General features: G+C 42.1%; 1 protein-coding gene across 3 annotated transcripts in view; it reads right to left on the bottom strand.

Moving 5' to 3' along the window:
* Positions 1–16,649, bottom strand: part of mapkap1.L (MAPK associated protein 1 L homeolog) — a 133,807-nt gene that overhangs the window by 75,071 nt on the left and 42,087 nt on the right. For all 3 annotated transcript variants that reach the window (XM_018228648.2, XM_018228647.2, NM_001086997.1), the window contains 2 exon segments: positions 13,025–13,201; positions 7,627–7,736 (listed from right to left, as the gene is read on the bottom strand). In XM_018228648.2, coding sequence (XP_018084137.1) covers positions 7,627–7,736; positions 13,025–13,201 — 287 coding nt within the window.

The following is a 16,649-nucleotide window of genomic DNA, read 5'->3' as shown; positions in this document are numbered from 1 at the left end:
ACCTGTGGTCTAATTAAACAGAACAATAGAAAAGTTGGCCACGCCATACAAGTCTCCAGCTGTTTCATCTTATTGGCCCAAGTACCAAATGGGTTGTCTTTAAGACACAGGGCCAAACTGGGCTGGTGGAACACAAGAAAATATTCCCGTGGGCCCAGTCTGCATGGGTCCATCACCCAGTGCCTGTTGTCTGCCTGGGATCTTTTGAGTGTGGCCAAGAATTTCCGCTGGCAGAAAGAGCAGGTACACAATAGAGCACAATGTTTGAGATGGGGGCCTCTGCAACTGGGCTGGTGGTCCCTTGGTGGACTGTCTCTGGTGGGCCCAAAACACACCAATCAGACACTGTTTAGCTGCCGACATTTCAGCCGTTTCCTAACCACCCAGTGTAATGGGGTCTCTAGGAGGCAGGGTTTGGGAAAATAAGGCATTACTCTAATAAAAGCCTCCCCAAATGTATAAAAAAAAAAATATTGCATCAGCATTAAACAAGATTTACCAGATGTCAAGAATCAGACTTAAAATTTCAGAGCCGCCAGTTCTTATTTAGCAGGGGAAAAAAAGTTATCCTTTCGCTCAAGGTTTCAATAAAAAGCTACAGCGAGAAGCAAGAGAAAGAAAAAGGCCCAGCGTAACTTTTATCTTCTATAGTGATGTCTGTAAACTCTATCTCTCTTTTCTGCTGACAAGCAGCAGCCAAGATAAGATTGGAAGCGAGGCTCACTTTGCTGGGATAAATAAATAATCAATACTCATCTAAATGGAAATGAGGAGAAGCAAAACTCCCCCCCAACTCCCCACCACCTTCTGATAACAGGACCCCTTATCAGGGATCCAATTTTTCAGGCCTGGCCCTTATCAACATCACTCAGCTCGGAGGTAATGTGCAGAGAGGAAGGGGGAAAAATTCCTGCTGCTAAATTGAAGCGATTGAATGAGATCAGTTTAGTGAGGTGTTGGTTACCCGCAGTTCAAATGTTTAGAAATGCAATTTTGCTCCCATTATGTAGCCAAGGAGGTGAAAGATACACAGGGAAATGGTCCGGACATTAATGTGACAGCAACTTTACACTCTTCAGCCCTGGCGAGGCCGCCAATGTCGCGCACAGCTGAGCTTTTCCGAGAAATGATTCCCTTTAAAGGGAATTTAAAATATTATAATGGTGCTGGTGGGCGCAGGAGGCATTATGCATAATGTTTAATGTAAAAATGGTCACTTAGAGGATATTTTGCATTTAAAAAAAACACAGCACTAAAATGCAAGAGAACCACCCTCCCTTCATGACTGACTATGGGAACAAGTTCATGCTTTACAGGAGTGATACACCTAATTTGATATTTGGAATCAGTCCAAGCCTCGCCAAAATCCAAACTGCTAACTTCACAAGACTTTGAAGTTGAAGGCAAGATTGTCTTGGACTTGAATGAATGATGGGTTTTGGCCTCTTATCTGGACTTCTAGCATTAACATTATGGATTGAAGATCGGCTGATCTGTTCTTTTTCTACTTTATTTGATCTGAAAGGTTTCAAACGATTGGATCTTTGTATCTATGGCCAGCTTAAACTAGACCAGGATTTAAGACACCTAATTATCAGAAACTGATCACCTTCGTTTGAATTCTGGGAGATGTAGTTTTCAAAAGCAACCAACACACAACTATGGATGTTATGGTGGCCATCTTTTCTGGAAAAGATCTTTCCAGGAAAGATTGTTTCAATATGCACGTGTAGAGCTGAAAGTCAAATTTACAAGTAGAAACAATAGAATTCTACCTGTATCTGACGATTCAGCACTAACAATGGCTGATGCTTCGGTCCCTTTAAAGGCGCCGGACTTGGGAGGTCAGGGCTGCCACATGGGGGCCTCCACCCCCCCCAAGGGCCCCCCTCCCTAGCAAACCCCCTTCTGCCCTCTCCCGCCCCCTTCCGGCGCGCAGGGGTGGAGGATGTCAGACTGTGTGTAGCGGGTCTGGGCCGGCGGGGACCATGCCCACCGGGTTTTTTCCCTGCATGCCACTGGCCTAGTCCCACGCTGTCTGCAGGTATCGGTCGGCTCATCTCCCACCATACACGCACTGAATATCGTATGAACACTCATATCGGTGCGTCTATGGCCGCCTTTAGGCCTGTGGCATGCAGCTTGTTCTTGAAGCTTGTCTTCTAGTTAATCATCTGTCAGTCATTTTCCATTTAACTATACGAGAGGTTACATGGGCTTTAACCTCTTAAAATATTTTTAACTCTTCTTGCCTACATGGGCTGCAAGGAGGCATGTAAGAAGGCATAAAGAGAACCCTCTTGGAATATATAATTATGACCACTCCAGTGCCAGAGGCACATTTTAATGGCGGTGATCTGCACAAATCCTCTTCCTTTCTCCTCATGAAACCGTAAGTCTCTGCAAACATCCCGGGCCAAGAATATTTAATCTGTTTAAGTACAAAATGCTCTCCAAGTTTAATTGTTAAACAAGGTTCCCTGCCAAGTTTTCTCTGGGGTGACCTGAATTTTCCGCAGGTCACAGCATGCTATTATAGGAGCAGTCGTGGAATGGCTAATACCTTTAACGTAACTGAAAACATCTGTTTAGAAGTTGTGTCACAGCTGTCAGACCCTGCGTCCTTCATTGTCGAAAGTGATACCGGATAGCCAGAAATGTGTCTGCAGCGCTGAGCTAGCGTATTCTCACTGCCAGACAGGAAAAGAGGGAGAGTCGGTGACACCAGAGATCAGAAGGCTCTGGCTTCGAAACGTATCAAAGATGATATAAAAGGACAGTAATGCAAACATAGACTTCTATTCTTGAAAGGATATTGCACACTGTTCTATGTTTCTTTTCCCCATATATAAATAACAACGGATGTACAGAGGGAATGTTCTGTGCACACAATAAGCAATAACACAGTAACAATACAGGCACATTCAGGATTAGGTGAATGTAGGAGACAAGCGTTTGGAGGCCACAGAGTTTACAATTTAAGTGGGTGGGTGACATTAATACATATATGGAGCAATGGAGGGATGCCCAGCCTAATCACAGGCACAGAAAAGGGAAATGGCCTGTTGAGAAAGCTAGATCATTGTGCCAGGACAATATTTTGTCACCTAAGGCTAAATGTTAAAAGGGGCGTTTTAACTGCTGCTGTCATCAGGTCAGAAACAGACAGACAGACAGACAGAGACAGGCGGACGGGGCTGCTGTTTTTTGCCAGATTGCAATGGTTGAGACACATTGGAATTCTGTTCAAGTTGTGCCGCAAAATGCTTGTAATCCCCCGCTCCAAATGTATTTCTATGCAAATTGCCTGCAGCCATTGGTGAATTAGTGAGTCAGGTGATAAGCGCTAGAAAATACATTAGCCACCGTTTTTTGAGGGGTCATTTCCTGACTTGCGGGTGCAGGTGATCTATATAGGAATGATAGAGGGTGATTACAAATGCTTTGATTCCCATCCGTTGATTTGGAAAATGCTCTGTTGACAAAATGTGTAGAGTCATACTTGATGGTTGCTAGTTACAAGTCTAGTACTTTCATTTTAAGACTTGCCGAACCAAAGGACAGGGCAAAAACAGTGTCATTAGCCAAAACAAGAGGCCAAAATTACCTTCTCTAGACATGTCAATTACCCCAAATTTGTCGGGAGTCTCCCTGATTTAGCTACCTCTCATCTGGTCACATACAGTAAAAGGTCCTTCTCCTATTGTCAGAAATATGATTTTAAAAAAATGACCTGCTCCATTGAAATGTATAGAATCGTCACCCAAAATCCTTAGATATCAGCTGAAGCAGCATAAAAGGGGGCACAGCAGGGGTTGGAGAATTGGTATGCCAGGCGCTGCTAAGATGCCTTTGGATCACTTTGAATATGAATTGGCATCTCATTCAAGTCAATCTAGATGGCTACTTGTTACAGGAACTGTGCCAGTCTATCTTAAATTGAAAGAACACTAAATATTATTGAAAATTCCAGAACAGGCTAACAGACCTGTGTACTGATCATCCAGATGCAGTCCTCCCATTTATTTTGACACACTCCAAGGCTTCTTTTATGATCTCATGTTTTTAATATGGTCTGTGATCATTATGTTTGCGTTTCTTTCCAGTTTGTGGAAATAGATGGATAGCTAGAAACCGCAAAAAAATAAACATAACACAGCACTTGCGCTCCGTGTACACACACAAGCATGAAACAAAGATCTTGTGGGTTCTGTGGCTATTTGATAGCCCCAATGTGAACTGGCAGCCTAAAGGAGGATCTGTTTGGCTGTACAAGCTTCCAAAAAACTGAAAAAACAAGAATCTACTTTGAGGCCACTGTGAGCAACATCCAAGGGGTCTTTGAGCAACATGTTGCTCATGAGTCACTGGTTGGGGATCACTCGCTTACATTATACCCAGGCCAATACTCCTATCAGCAGAAAACTGCAACAGCCTTGGGTTCTAAGAAAGTACCACGGAATGATCCTCTTCCTGCTTCTTTCTTCGCACAGCTGTGATGCACAGTAGAGTGAAAAGCCAAATTGTCACAAAAGAGCCGTCATTATACTTTCCTGCGCATGCGTCTGCCCTGAAGATGATCACTCCATGGTGCTCGCTGGTAACCGGAGTTCCGTCTGGGGTATCAGGTAAGGGAAAACAATCACGGGGGCGCCTTTCTTTTGGCACCCCCCCAGTGATTGTGACTTTGTTTTTTCTTTTAGGAAAAAAACATGTCATACTTTCTCACCTGTGGAAGATCACCTCTACCAAAGGCAACAAAGCATCAAAAAATACCATTGAATGCAGAAAAATGGGGGATCACTGCATATGAAGCCTTTTACATGTGGCAAGGTTAATGTCGAAAAAGGCGACAAGGCACTATCTGTGCCACTGCCCTAAAGAGTCTATGAAAATTAAGTTCCAAGTTAATGACTATGCAAGAAAGACACATTTTATTAATCATATTTCTGAAGCAGGACTAGTAGGGTTTAATATAAATAATATAGTCTGAGCTCAATATGCACCTAAATCTTACTGTTTCTTGTCTCTGATAAACAGATTGTATTGGTACTGGCAACAAACATTTGAACAAATATATTAATTAAAAGGAATAAAAACTATCCTGTAATGAAATCCAACATCTGAAAAAGTTTGTTTCTGGAGCAAGACTAGCAGGGTTTTATATAGATAATATAGCCTGAGCTCATTATGCACCTAAATCTTATTTTTGTAATTAATAGGCAATTAAGTAGGTGCCGCTGGCATGGATGAATTTGTTTAGGTAGGCATGTTACAGCTATTAAGTTTTTGATAAACTAATCAATTTTTTTTTTTAACTCTAAAGTATGCATTTGTCTGGTTCAGTCAACGTCCTGCTCTTCCTCTATTTTCTAAGCTGGACACTGGCAATTATCCTTCAGCAGCAAACGTGGCCTTGTGTATCTGCATCTGACCTCTGAAGTAGTCAGAACTCAAGGCGACCTTGAGAAGAAAACTCAAGAACAAGGCAGCAGGTTCCTGGGTGGTGATTAATTGACCTGGTCTGAATTTTCTACGAGCGGCAGAACAGACAGATAATTCAAAGATACGCTAGATAAAAGCAAGCCTGAAAAAAGTACACAAAAGACGAAAGAGACGTGGCAAAAGAAGAGGAAAAAAATAAAAAGACGGGGGGAATAAACAACAGCTCAGCCCAGCAGACCATTTGCAGCAGCTAACGACTTGTTCATTATGAGTGATGATGGAGAAAGAGTTTTCATGCTGGGATGGGATAGAGATTTATATGCATGGCTCTGTCTCCCAACTTGGGAGAAAGATCATCATCATTTAATTCTATCTCAGCGGTCAGAGATGGGCGTCCAGAGGAGCTAGGTACCACGGTGCGCCGTCAGCTGGCACAATCTGAGCGTGTGCAGCTGGAACATCTGGAGCAGGCTGCCCGTGGCCCAGGCTGAACAATAGACTCTGGACCGCTGCCAAATTGCTTGCAGACATTGGCAGCAGCAGAATGAGGCTCCCCGTTCCCTCTCCATCTCATTCTTCCTTTATGAGGATCTGATCTCTCCCAGGCTCTCTTATCTATCCCTGGGAATACAGTCTTGAGATCGTTCTCCCATGTCCTTCACTGCCTTATCACTCACCACTTTTATTAAAAACTTCACCCCCCCCCCAATGCTCCCACTTGTCGATAGCTTGTTTAATCTTATGATAGATGGGTTGCTCTGGCTGTCGTAGGGAGACACAAGCTTTGGAGGGATTTGCAAGCATATTAAATATCTGGTACTGTATAGGAACAGGCCAAAGAGACTGTAATCATATATAGTTTTAAATATGTGCGCCTCCTGTAAAAAAGTTCCTCCAAATTTTCTGATTCTCTCCCGCTCCCCACTAGCTTAATGTCTATTTAGATCACGTTGAGTCTAAATATGCATCTTACTGCTGATTTCTTGTGTCCCGGGATAGTGGTCTCTCTCTAAGTGATCCAAGTGGACTAATAGTAATAGGTATTTTTACAGAAGTTAAAAGGTTGGAGGGATGAGAACCATGTACAAATAATTTCCCAGGAGGAAACTCGATGGATAATATTAGAGTCTTTTTGGCTTAAATATAGAATTGAATATAAACTCTTTTTTTAGAATTCATATGTAGTGCTTAACTGCAGATAATTATATATTTATTCTGGTCTTCAGTTGTCTAGTTTTAACTTGATGTTTTATGAATTGTTTAATGGATTAATTAGATTTTAACCACTAGCCAATAGGAAGTGGCAATGTAATTGAGCGGTGTATAATAGGAGTAGTCTATTGAGCTAGACAAGCCACTGAAGTGAGAGAATCACCAAATGCGTTAGGCCGAATGCTTTAATCTTAGATGTAAGTGTGAATTGCAAATATTGTAATAAAAGTGAAATCAAATCATCTGAGATATCTCATTGTTGCTTAAAACGATTTCCCAGTCCACAGCGTCTGAGCTTCACAAATTGACCCATAGGGGGAATGAAGGATCCAGGTAGTGGAGCTGCGGGTGTGGACGGGTGGAACAGAAGGCAGCAAGCAGAACCACAAGTAGGATTGCCCAGTGAATAACAGCTATTAGACGGCTGAGATCAGAGGAAGCTGTGAGTATAAACCAAAAGGGACCTAGGGCAACTGCTTCTGCTTTTTGTGTCTTTGAGGGGTGAGATGGTGAGGAGCGGGAGAGACTTGGTGAAACTTTTTTTTACAGGAGGCGCACACATATTTAAAGCTATACCTGCTGACTTTTTGGGGAGTGGAGCCATTTATTGTGTTGCACATCCGATCACTGTATTTGCGCCAGGAGTAAATTTAATCCAAAGAGAAGGTAATGCAAGGAGGATTACAGGGTAATTCAGAAATCTTAGGGTCAAATTAACAGCATGTTGACACTGCACATTTGTACCTCGTCTTTGCCAGATAAAATTACATTACTAGGTTAACATATGCCGATTCTATTCCTTGGCAAAATGATTTCATAGGTACTTTATGGCTGAAATTAAAGTCAAAAAGCATATGTACTTAGAATTTAATATTCCAATAGTTAGCCCTGTGCAAACATGGCTCAAATCTGAATATTTGCTTGGAAAATTAAGAGTATCTAAGCCCAAATAGGTTTTGTGTGTCCCACCTGAATTCCTCTGTGAGCCCTTCCTCCGTTTAAGAGCTTTTTCTAGGATCTCCTGCATGGTTACATTTGTGCTGTCGACTTGGATCAGGGAAAATCCATGTGCTGCGTTTCTGTTGAAAGGAATAATAATAATGCACCATTAATTTTCTCACCCATCAAAATGGAACAATATTTTGCACAAGGACAAGGGGAAGGAAGAGGTAATAAAGTCATATTGACCCTCCTGACCATGTAAAAGTGGTAAAAACAACTTGAAGACCAGAACTGCAGTTCTTCTTCACTTCCTTATTCATCAGTACACCATACTCTAAAGTACACGTATATTGCTCATGATGAACAGCCTTCATACAAGTATCGAAAATCGTTCAGACTTTTGCTTGGTATGATGTTATTGGTAGGTGTATGGCCTGCTTTAGCCAAAGAGAGACCAAATGCCATATATGTATATATAATTCTCTAGAGCAGGAGTCCCTTGAGCCACATTCAAATGTAAAAAGAGTTGGGGTGCAACACAAGCACGATAACTTGTCACTGGGGGTGCCAAATAAGGGATTGCCTATTTGGAAGCACCTATGTGGACTGGAAGCCTACAGGAGGCTCTACTTGGCAGTAGACCTGGTTTTTATGCGACCACAATTTGCCTCCAAGCTTGAAATTCAAAAAGAAGCACCTGCTTTGAGGCCACTGGGAGCAACATCCAAGGGGTTAGTGAGCAACATATTGCTCACGAGCCACTCGTTGGAGATCACTGCTCTAGTGAAAAGCCTTCTATTGGTTGCTACCCCAAACAAAAATGTCACCCTTACTCCCAATTGGCTATTGAGCTGTTGCACTTTATTTACTCTATGCAAATTTTTCATGGCTGATACTGTGTATACAGAATCCTAGACCACTGACTTCCAAAATATAAAGTCACATTGCCATCGACCTGCAGTTATGGGAACTGAACAGTGCTTAGATGATCAGGATACTTAGACTTTCCCCATGTGCCATTACCCAGTTTCAGACCAGTTTAGACATTGTCTATCCTAAGCTGAATGGTTACCCAAGCTGAAATAGTTGTTCACGCATCTTAACATATTTTCTGTAAACTAACAGCAGCAGAAGGTTGCTAACTGAACTTTGGCCCTATGCCACAATGTGTTTTTGTAACTTCTGGGTTAATAACAAGAGCCAAGCCACTGGTGATGGATGGAGTGGAGTACAGATAAAAGATGGGCTCCTGTGCAGCTTCATTAGGCTATGCTTTTGTTACAGAATGCACAGAGCGGCTGTTGGGCCCTTGCAATTTGTATTTTCCTGCTCTACCTGTGGACGCCTCATCCAGCCTGCCATGTATAAAAGCGGCAGTGATAAGTGAAACCTCGTCCTGTCTTTAATGATAGCGATCATTCTCAGCTAACGGGTCTCTCCATCTTCCTTTATGGCCACGGCCTGTTTGAGCCAGGGCAGGGAGGGAGTGTAGGAGGTGAGACGGAGTCTGTGGGGGAGAGGAGGAGATGTGTTGCTGTTTGTTTGACATGCCTCCTAGGCCCAATTTGGGTTTTATAAATGAAGAGCAGAGTTAGGCTGCTAAGGAGAACATAAGACACCTTCTCTACCACTGTAATATCACATCTGATGTGTGATGATGCCTGCTTGGCAGGTTGCAGTACTATAATTAAGACATTCTAGCAAGAAAAGGGTTAAATGGGCTAAAAGCAAACAGATCTGATGTGTATACAGCATCTAACATCTTCTCATTTTGCAGGCACTGAAGTTCTGAGATCCCATGTAAGAAAAGCAGTTTGCTCCACTTTTTGTGGGTGTAATTAATAACAGGTGCACACGGCAAGGGTTCCCCAGGAATGCTGTCTTCCCACTGTAAACAGGCATTTGTTTATTATTGAAAAGAAAAATGATATCAGAACTCTGGGTGGGATAGCATTGGCTTGCACAAGGAGAGAATGAATAGTTATGGTCTAATGAGCAACGTTTGTCACCCAATGTGAGTTCAGCTGATGGAGCTTGCTCTGGTAAGGAGCAAGTTTCACAGAAGGCAATCAGGGTGATATAGAGATGAAGCCCTGGTTATATGACTAATAAACAGCAGAAGGCAACTGAATCACATGAACTTAACCAAATATTAAAATTCAGTTGCCGGTGTGTCCCCTATCTTCAGTTCTGGCATACTAGTACTTGTAGCCCCCAATGTTTTTGTTTTTCTGTGATGACTCTCACAGTATACTCTGTGTGCTAATACAAGGGTCACTCCCAGCAATTGTATAATTTAGGACACTTATGATATGATAATAAGAGTGGACCTAGCCTGCCTAGGTTATAGTCCGTTTGCTTGACTGGAGCACAAATGAGATGCAGATGTATTTCAGCTCCTGGCAAAGAAGAGACAGCTAATGGCTTTATCCTGTGCCCTCTCTTCCCACATGGGCACAGGTACTCTGGGTACACGCTGGCTGCCCTCCTTATCCTGCTTAATGCGGCTCGGTTATTGATTGCCCTCGTGGATGGTTGCTTGAAGCTCTCAGGAGGCTGCATTAAGCCAAAGGCTGCTGAGTAGTTAGAGCAAGTTTAAGCCAGAGTTCTGTTTGTTTTGGCAGCAGCTATTATGGACTAACCTGCTGCAATCACCAGCTGCTCTGCTGGGTCTCACTAGAAGAACGATGGGTTGCAGATACATTTGGCAGCAAAAAGGTTAAAATCCAGTTCTATTTATATTTATCTCACTAGGCTTTATTTGTAGGCACACTTACCTTTATACATTTTTATGAATCACTTTTTAAAAATTTTGTTGTGAGACTAATTGCTAGCAATTAACATTTTTTATTTGTGGAAATTTAGCACCAAAAACAAGAAAAAAATAATAAAGTGTATGAAATCCACCTGTGCCCCATTCAGTATAAGGTTTAAGCATCTTTGTCAGCAATCACAGCTTGGCACACTGAGGTGTGGCAAATCCATCTTTGCAGAATTCCCTTAAGATATATGCACAATATGGTTGGGAAGTCTGCCACATTCTGGTCTCTCTGCCCAAACATTGATACATGCGTGGGCCCATCAGGAGGTAGTTTAAACAGACTGTTTATCACTGTCCCGTTGGATCACAGACTGATTATTTGGACATGAAACCATTGGCTGCCAATGAATAGGTTTGGTGCGTGTGTTGGGCACGTCAGCCTCTCAGTCTGCCTGGGGCCCTATCAATCTAGTGAATCTGCAGACTGCCAGTCAACTGGATCTGTGAATTGAACCAACACTGTCATTCTACGAGTTTGAAGAAACTGTCAACAGATCCTGACGTTAAGCTTTCCGGCATTAATAGTATGTTACATTGATCGGTAGAACTCCCCACATGCCCTTTCTTATTCTTCAGACGCTGCGTGCATTTACTAATGTTATCACATGTGGAGAGAAAAAGGTACCTGTGATACTTTCATTTCTATTCATAAGACGTACCTCTTTGGTCAGTGCCCAAGCCTTTAGGGTAAGGGCACACAGGCAGATTAGTCGCCCCGGCGACAAATCGGCTCTTCTTTGGGGCGACAATCTCCCCGAACTGCCTTCCCCTACCTTTCCGCCAGCTATAATGAAAAATCGACAGCGGGATGGCACTTACAACGTTTCGTTTTCCGAAGTCGCCCGAAGTTGCCTCATGAGGAAGAGGCAAAGAAATTTGGGCGTAAATACCCAACAAAGTCTCTTCCTGAAAGCTTGTGTGATTTTCTATACAAGAAGAGAATAAATGCAATTGTGCTTTGCTTGGCCAACCAACTATCTGAGTTGCCTCAGTCTTCTTTGTATAAAGCTGGCCATAGACGTGCAGATATATCTTCAATATTTCAGACGAAAGATCATGCGGTGCAATCTCCTGACCTGCCACGAACCATTCAGATCAAATAAAGTAGTAAAAGAACAGATCAGCCGATGTTCTGCCCCTAAAGCTGGGCATAGACGCAAAGATCCTATCGTTCCCCATCTTCAGAAATGCCACTAACCTTCCAGATCAAATAAAGTAGTAAAATAACAGATCAACCGATTTTCTGCCCCTTCAGCAATCGTACGAAAGTTATGTTCAACAAAGCTGGTGACAGTCTCCCACTGAAAATTGTCCGATCGTCAATACATGCAGAGAGATTATCAGCAGCCGACAGAAATCTTTTAACCTGTCCGATCGACCAAACGACCGATCTCCATGGGACAAAAAATGTCGGGACTCTCCACACACTGTCCGAAAATCATACAAATCGAGAATTCGATCTGATCTTTGCGTCTATGGCCATCTTAACAGCAATCGTGCGAAAGTTGTGTTCGACAAAACCAGGTGACGGCCTTCCATCGATATCAGAGGCAATAGATGCAGAAATATTATCATTAGCCGACAGAAATCTTCTAACCGACCAATCCCCAATGGCACAAAAAATGTCGGGACACTCCATAAACACATTTCGAAAATAGTATGAAAAAGATTTGTACAATCGAATCTTTGCGTTTATGGTCAGCTTTAGAGTGGCAAGGCTCATTTACTTGTACCCAATACAAGTGGGTAGCTATTGTGTTTAGTCCCTTCTTCAAGAGCAATGTCCCGGGTTCGTGCAAAACTTTGGGCTATTCAAGCAATAGGCACAATAAGTTTTGATACCACCTGAAAACCTTCTAATCTTGAATGGAAACATAAGCCAGTTGAATTGGCCCTTTTCTTGACAAGCATTTAATCTTCCAGAAATGTGATGTTAATCAACTAAAATGAGCATTTAAAATGCATTTATCAAATTAAAAAAAAGAAGAAAGAGACAGGAAAATCTAAGGGGAAAAAAGTCTTGTGTGTCACTATGAAAAATAAAATAATTTTACTAAAGGTGGGTCTTTTTAAACATGTTGGTGGTCTTTATAAAAGTTAATTATCCAATCAAAACCCCAAATACTCAGCCTATCGCCTTTCATGTGCAAACAATCGTCGTTCCTAGGTGGGCCAGCAGCCATCAGCTGATCAAAGGATTTCTGCCTTGGGTGTCAAGTCTAATTGCCGGTGTTAACCTCTGCTGGCAGTAACAAAAGAAACAGGGTTCACACTGGATAAATACACCTGCAAACAATTTTAACCTAAATTGCTGTAACAATGTTCGAAACACAGCGAGATAATGTTAAACATTCACAGAGCTTAAAAGACAGAATTCAGACCCAATCTTGTAGTCACCGATTAGTACGAGAGCTTTATTAATGGGAAAAAACTGCCCACTGCCTGCAGAGCTGGACAACATTTGGATCTTACCCTGACAAACACAATAATAAGGGGTTTCTTGTGTTCTCCAAATGTGGCTATTGAATGTCCCTGATACACTTCAATGAAATGCTTAGCCCATCTTTATTACAAAAACTGGAGTTCCAGGAAACAAATACTTACATTCTTACAAACAGAGACTGCTTGGCTGCCAGCCCAGGGGATGAATATTTTTCAACCAAAGCCAGTGTGCTGAAACCAAATTTGTGTATGGGTTCATTGGAATCCAGCGGTGGGAAATCTGTGTCTACCTCTCCATCGTCCTCAGCTATGTGCAAGCAGAATGCATCCACATTATCACTGCAAAACAAGGACACAAAAGAGACAGGTTAAACACATAATAAAGAACAAATGCAATTTTGGCATGGGATTTTAAGCAAACAGCACAAGGCGGATATTCTACACAAGCATTTTAGCACCAATAAAAGCACCACTTCCACTTGCCACTCATTAACCTGTATGGAAAAGATGTAGCAGTGCTGGGAACTGACACTTTTCAGAACAAAAACACTCAATTGAGCAACCTTGGGCTAAGAAATATCACACAATGCCCCCCATTCAAGTGTGTGGCTGATGTGTCGGCTGCTTCTGCGCCAAACAGTATAAAGGTACAGGCTGTGAACTTAATATAAAATAATCAAGAACCTTAAAACATGTTAGGAAAAAAATGAAAATTAGAAAATGCTACAGTATGAAGTTTGGTAGAAACTATGCAAAACAGAAAGACCTGTAACCCATTAAAAGTATTCATAAAAGAAGGTTTAGAAATAAAATGTACACAAAATATTATGCATGTCCTCTACTATTTGTTGATTAAAAGATAAGCTCATGGATCACTGAGCTTGTGCAACTAATTAACCCCAGAGGTGCATCATTTTGGGTCATCACTACAAGTTTCCACTTTGTCCAATTAACTCCAAGAGAGAACTTTACAAAAGTTGTCTACCACCAACCATATATTCACTGGCGTACATATCACCGCTAATATATATCCCGTGTTTAAACAGGCCAGTGTCAGGTTGTTGAGTTGTGTTGCCTTATACCATAATTCCTCTGAAAGCTACTGTGAAGGTTTCACTTAGCATGGTGGCTCAGTGCGTAGAGCTTATGATTTGCAGTGCTGGGGTTCCGACAGATTCTGGCTGGGGAAATGTCTGCATCTCGGAATTTGTATGTTCTCCCCACACCTGTATGGGCTTCCTACGATACTCGGTTTTCCTCCTACACTCCAATAAACATACAGAGAGGTTTACTGGTTCCTGATAAAATTGATCCTAGTATGTGTAAATGTGTTAGGGACCACAGACTGCAAACTCTACTGGAGCTTAAACTCTAAGTCAGTGTTATAAAAATTACAAGTGATACTTAATACTTTGGAGGATTGCTGAAGAAGTCTTAGGTCATCACTGCCGCTAATCACTAAACTAGCTGGTGTTTGCGGGAATAACCCATAATCCTGCCAAATATACCTGCATTTCCTAGCCACTCAAAATAACCTCTTAAAAAAAAAAGGAAAGGAGAAAATTAAGTAAGCTTTATCAGAAAGGTTTATATAAATACTACAGTAAACCCTAAAGTCAAAAGAAACATTGCATTTTTGTCCTTCTGATGTGTACACATGGGCTTTTGTATCCTGTTATCAGCTTAAACCTCCAGGGCTAGGGCTTGAGCATGCTCAGTTTGCTTCTCCCTCCCTGCTGTAATCTGAGCCTAGAGCAGTGATCCCCAACCAGTAGCTCGTGAGCAACATGTTGCTCCCCAAACCCTTGGATGTTGCTCTCAGTGGCCTCAAAGCAGGTGCTTATTTTTGTATTCCTGGCTTGGAGGCAAGATTTGGTTGTATAAAAACCAGGTGCACTGCCAAACAGAGTCTCCTGTAGGCTGCTAGTCCACATATGGGCTACCAATAGTCAATCACAGCGCTTATTTGACTCCATCCAGGAACAGTTTTCATGCTTGTGTTGCTCCCCAACTCTTTTTACATCCAAATGTTGCTCACGGGTGAAAAAGGTTGGGGATCCCTGGCCTAGAGCTATCAGTGAGCAGGGCAGGAAGTGATGTCATACAAAGCTAATATGGCAGCTGCTATCCTAAAGAAACAGAGAGACACTCAGGTATGGTAAACCATTCTGCAGAACGCAATTACAGAGAGCAATTACGAAGTGTTCTCTCCAAGCTACGAGTTTGGGGCGCAGCACCCGGACTTCCAACGGAGAGAGGTGAGTGACCCTGATTTTTAAGACTGAACTAAAACTAAAGCAAATGACGGGTTCTGGGGAACTGCACCCGAACCACATCGTAAACTTGGTGAGCACTTAAATTACAATTATACAAATGTAAAAGTTAAACGACCAAATAGCAAAGTGGAACGCAATAATCTATTAGGTTAGTAGCACCTGTATTCTGACCTGGCAGAATAAATATAGTCTTATAGCTTGCGCTTTGTGGTTAATCTATTGGCTTCGGTAGCTTTCCTTTTCCTTTATGGAAGTACTACATGTTAAGGCGATTTCACAATGGCATCCCTACAGTAGCTACCAAATCCCAACATGTGCTGCAAGCATTTATGCAGCACTTAATCATGACAAAAAGCAGAGCTAAGAGAGAGTCCACTAAACTATAAAAGCCATATTTATTTAACTGAGAAAGATTCATTGACTATTAAAGGACTTATCCTGGCCCATGGTCGATTAGAAGTTGGGAGCCAGAAAGTACCCAGGGCACTCTGCCACAAGTGGCCATAAAAGCTACGGGACAAGCTCTCTCAGCGTGTATATGTATGACAATGGGGATACAATCATAATGTGGATAAAATCTGCTCCGCTGGAGAGACAGAACCATAACTCAGCGCCGCCGAGCGTCGGGGGAAACATCCAATGCTAAACATTCCATGGAAATGCTTCATCCAAATAAAAGGAGAGAGGTTCAAAAGGTTTCATTAAAATGATGTATGCTGCGCTCAGCATCTCAATCATACAAGCTACAGAAACAATGTGCTCAATGGTCTCTGCAGAGAGGCAGCAGCCTCAGAAAAACACTGGTAGGCACGTCTTGCAGCAAGCTTGCTTACTACGATCTATTAGGCCTATTCTAACCCACCCCCATCCCAAAATGTGATCTGATCAACAACTATTCTCCTGGTGGGGGGGTTGGCAGAGGTTAATATAGTACCGGAATGTAAAAAAAAAATATGATTCTAGGAATAGATGTAGTTATCCTGAATATTAAAGAAGGTCAGGGATACAATAGTGTCTGAGGTTTTGTAGCATATAAAGCAAAACGCAGTGTGGAAGGTTTAAGTGCTTCTTGTCTGCTGTTAAATGCTCAGTGGGTGCGAATCCAATTAGCTATATAAAGAGAAAAGAAGCAGTGTGATGATTCAACAGCACTGCCTTTGCTGTTTACCTGGAGGGTCTCTGTATAATTATTCATACTATTGCCATGGGCTTTGTCTGCATAAACTCTACAAACTGAATAAATAATATCAGATATAAAGGGGAATGATAATTGCATACCTTCAAAATGCCAGCTCCAGGAGCCAAACAGTTCCCATGCAACATAGAAATGGAGTGCCCTATAATACAGGTCCCAGCGTTTCTATTACCTATAAGATGTAACCACGTTGTGCTTTCAACCACTGGAATATAGAATAGACTTTTGGGGCCCTATAAATAAAAGCAACCACCAAGCTGGCCTGTATATGAACAAGCTTAAAAAAATTAATTTTAGCTTACCACCATACCACTTT

Source organism: Xenopus laevis, chromosome 8L (genome assembly GCF_017654675.1).
Source record: "Xenopus laevis strain J_2021 chromosome 8L, Xenopus_laevis_v10.1, whole genome shotgun sequence".
Classification (NCBI taxonomy): Eukaryota; Metazoa; Chordata; class Amphibia; order Anura; family Pipidae; genus Xenopus; species Xenopus laevis.
The sequence above is the reverse complement of the archived record's forward strand: the minus strand, read 5'-3'. Positions and strand labels throughout refer to the sequence as shown.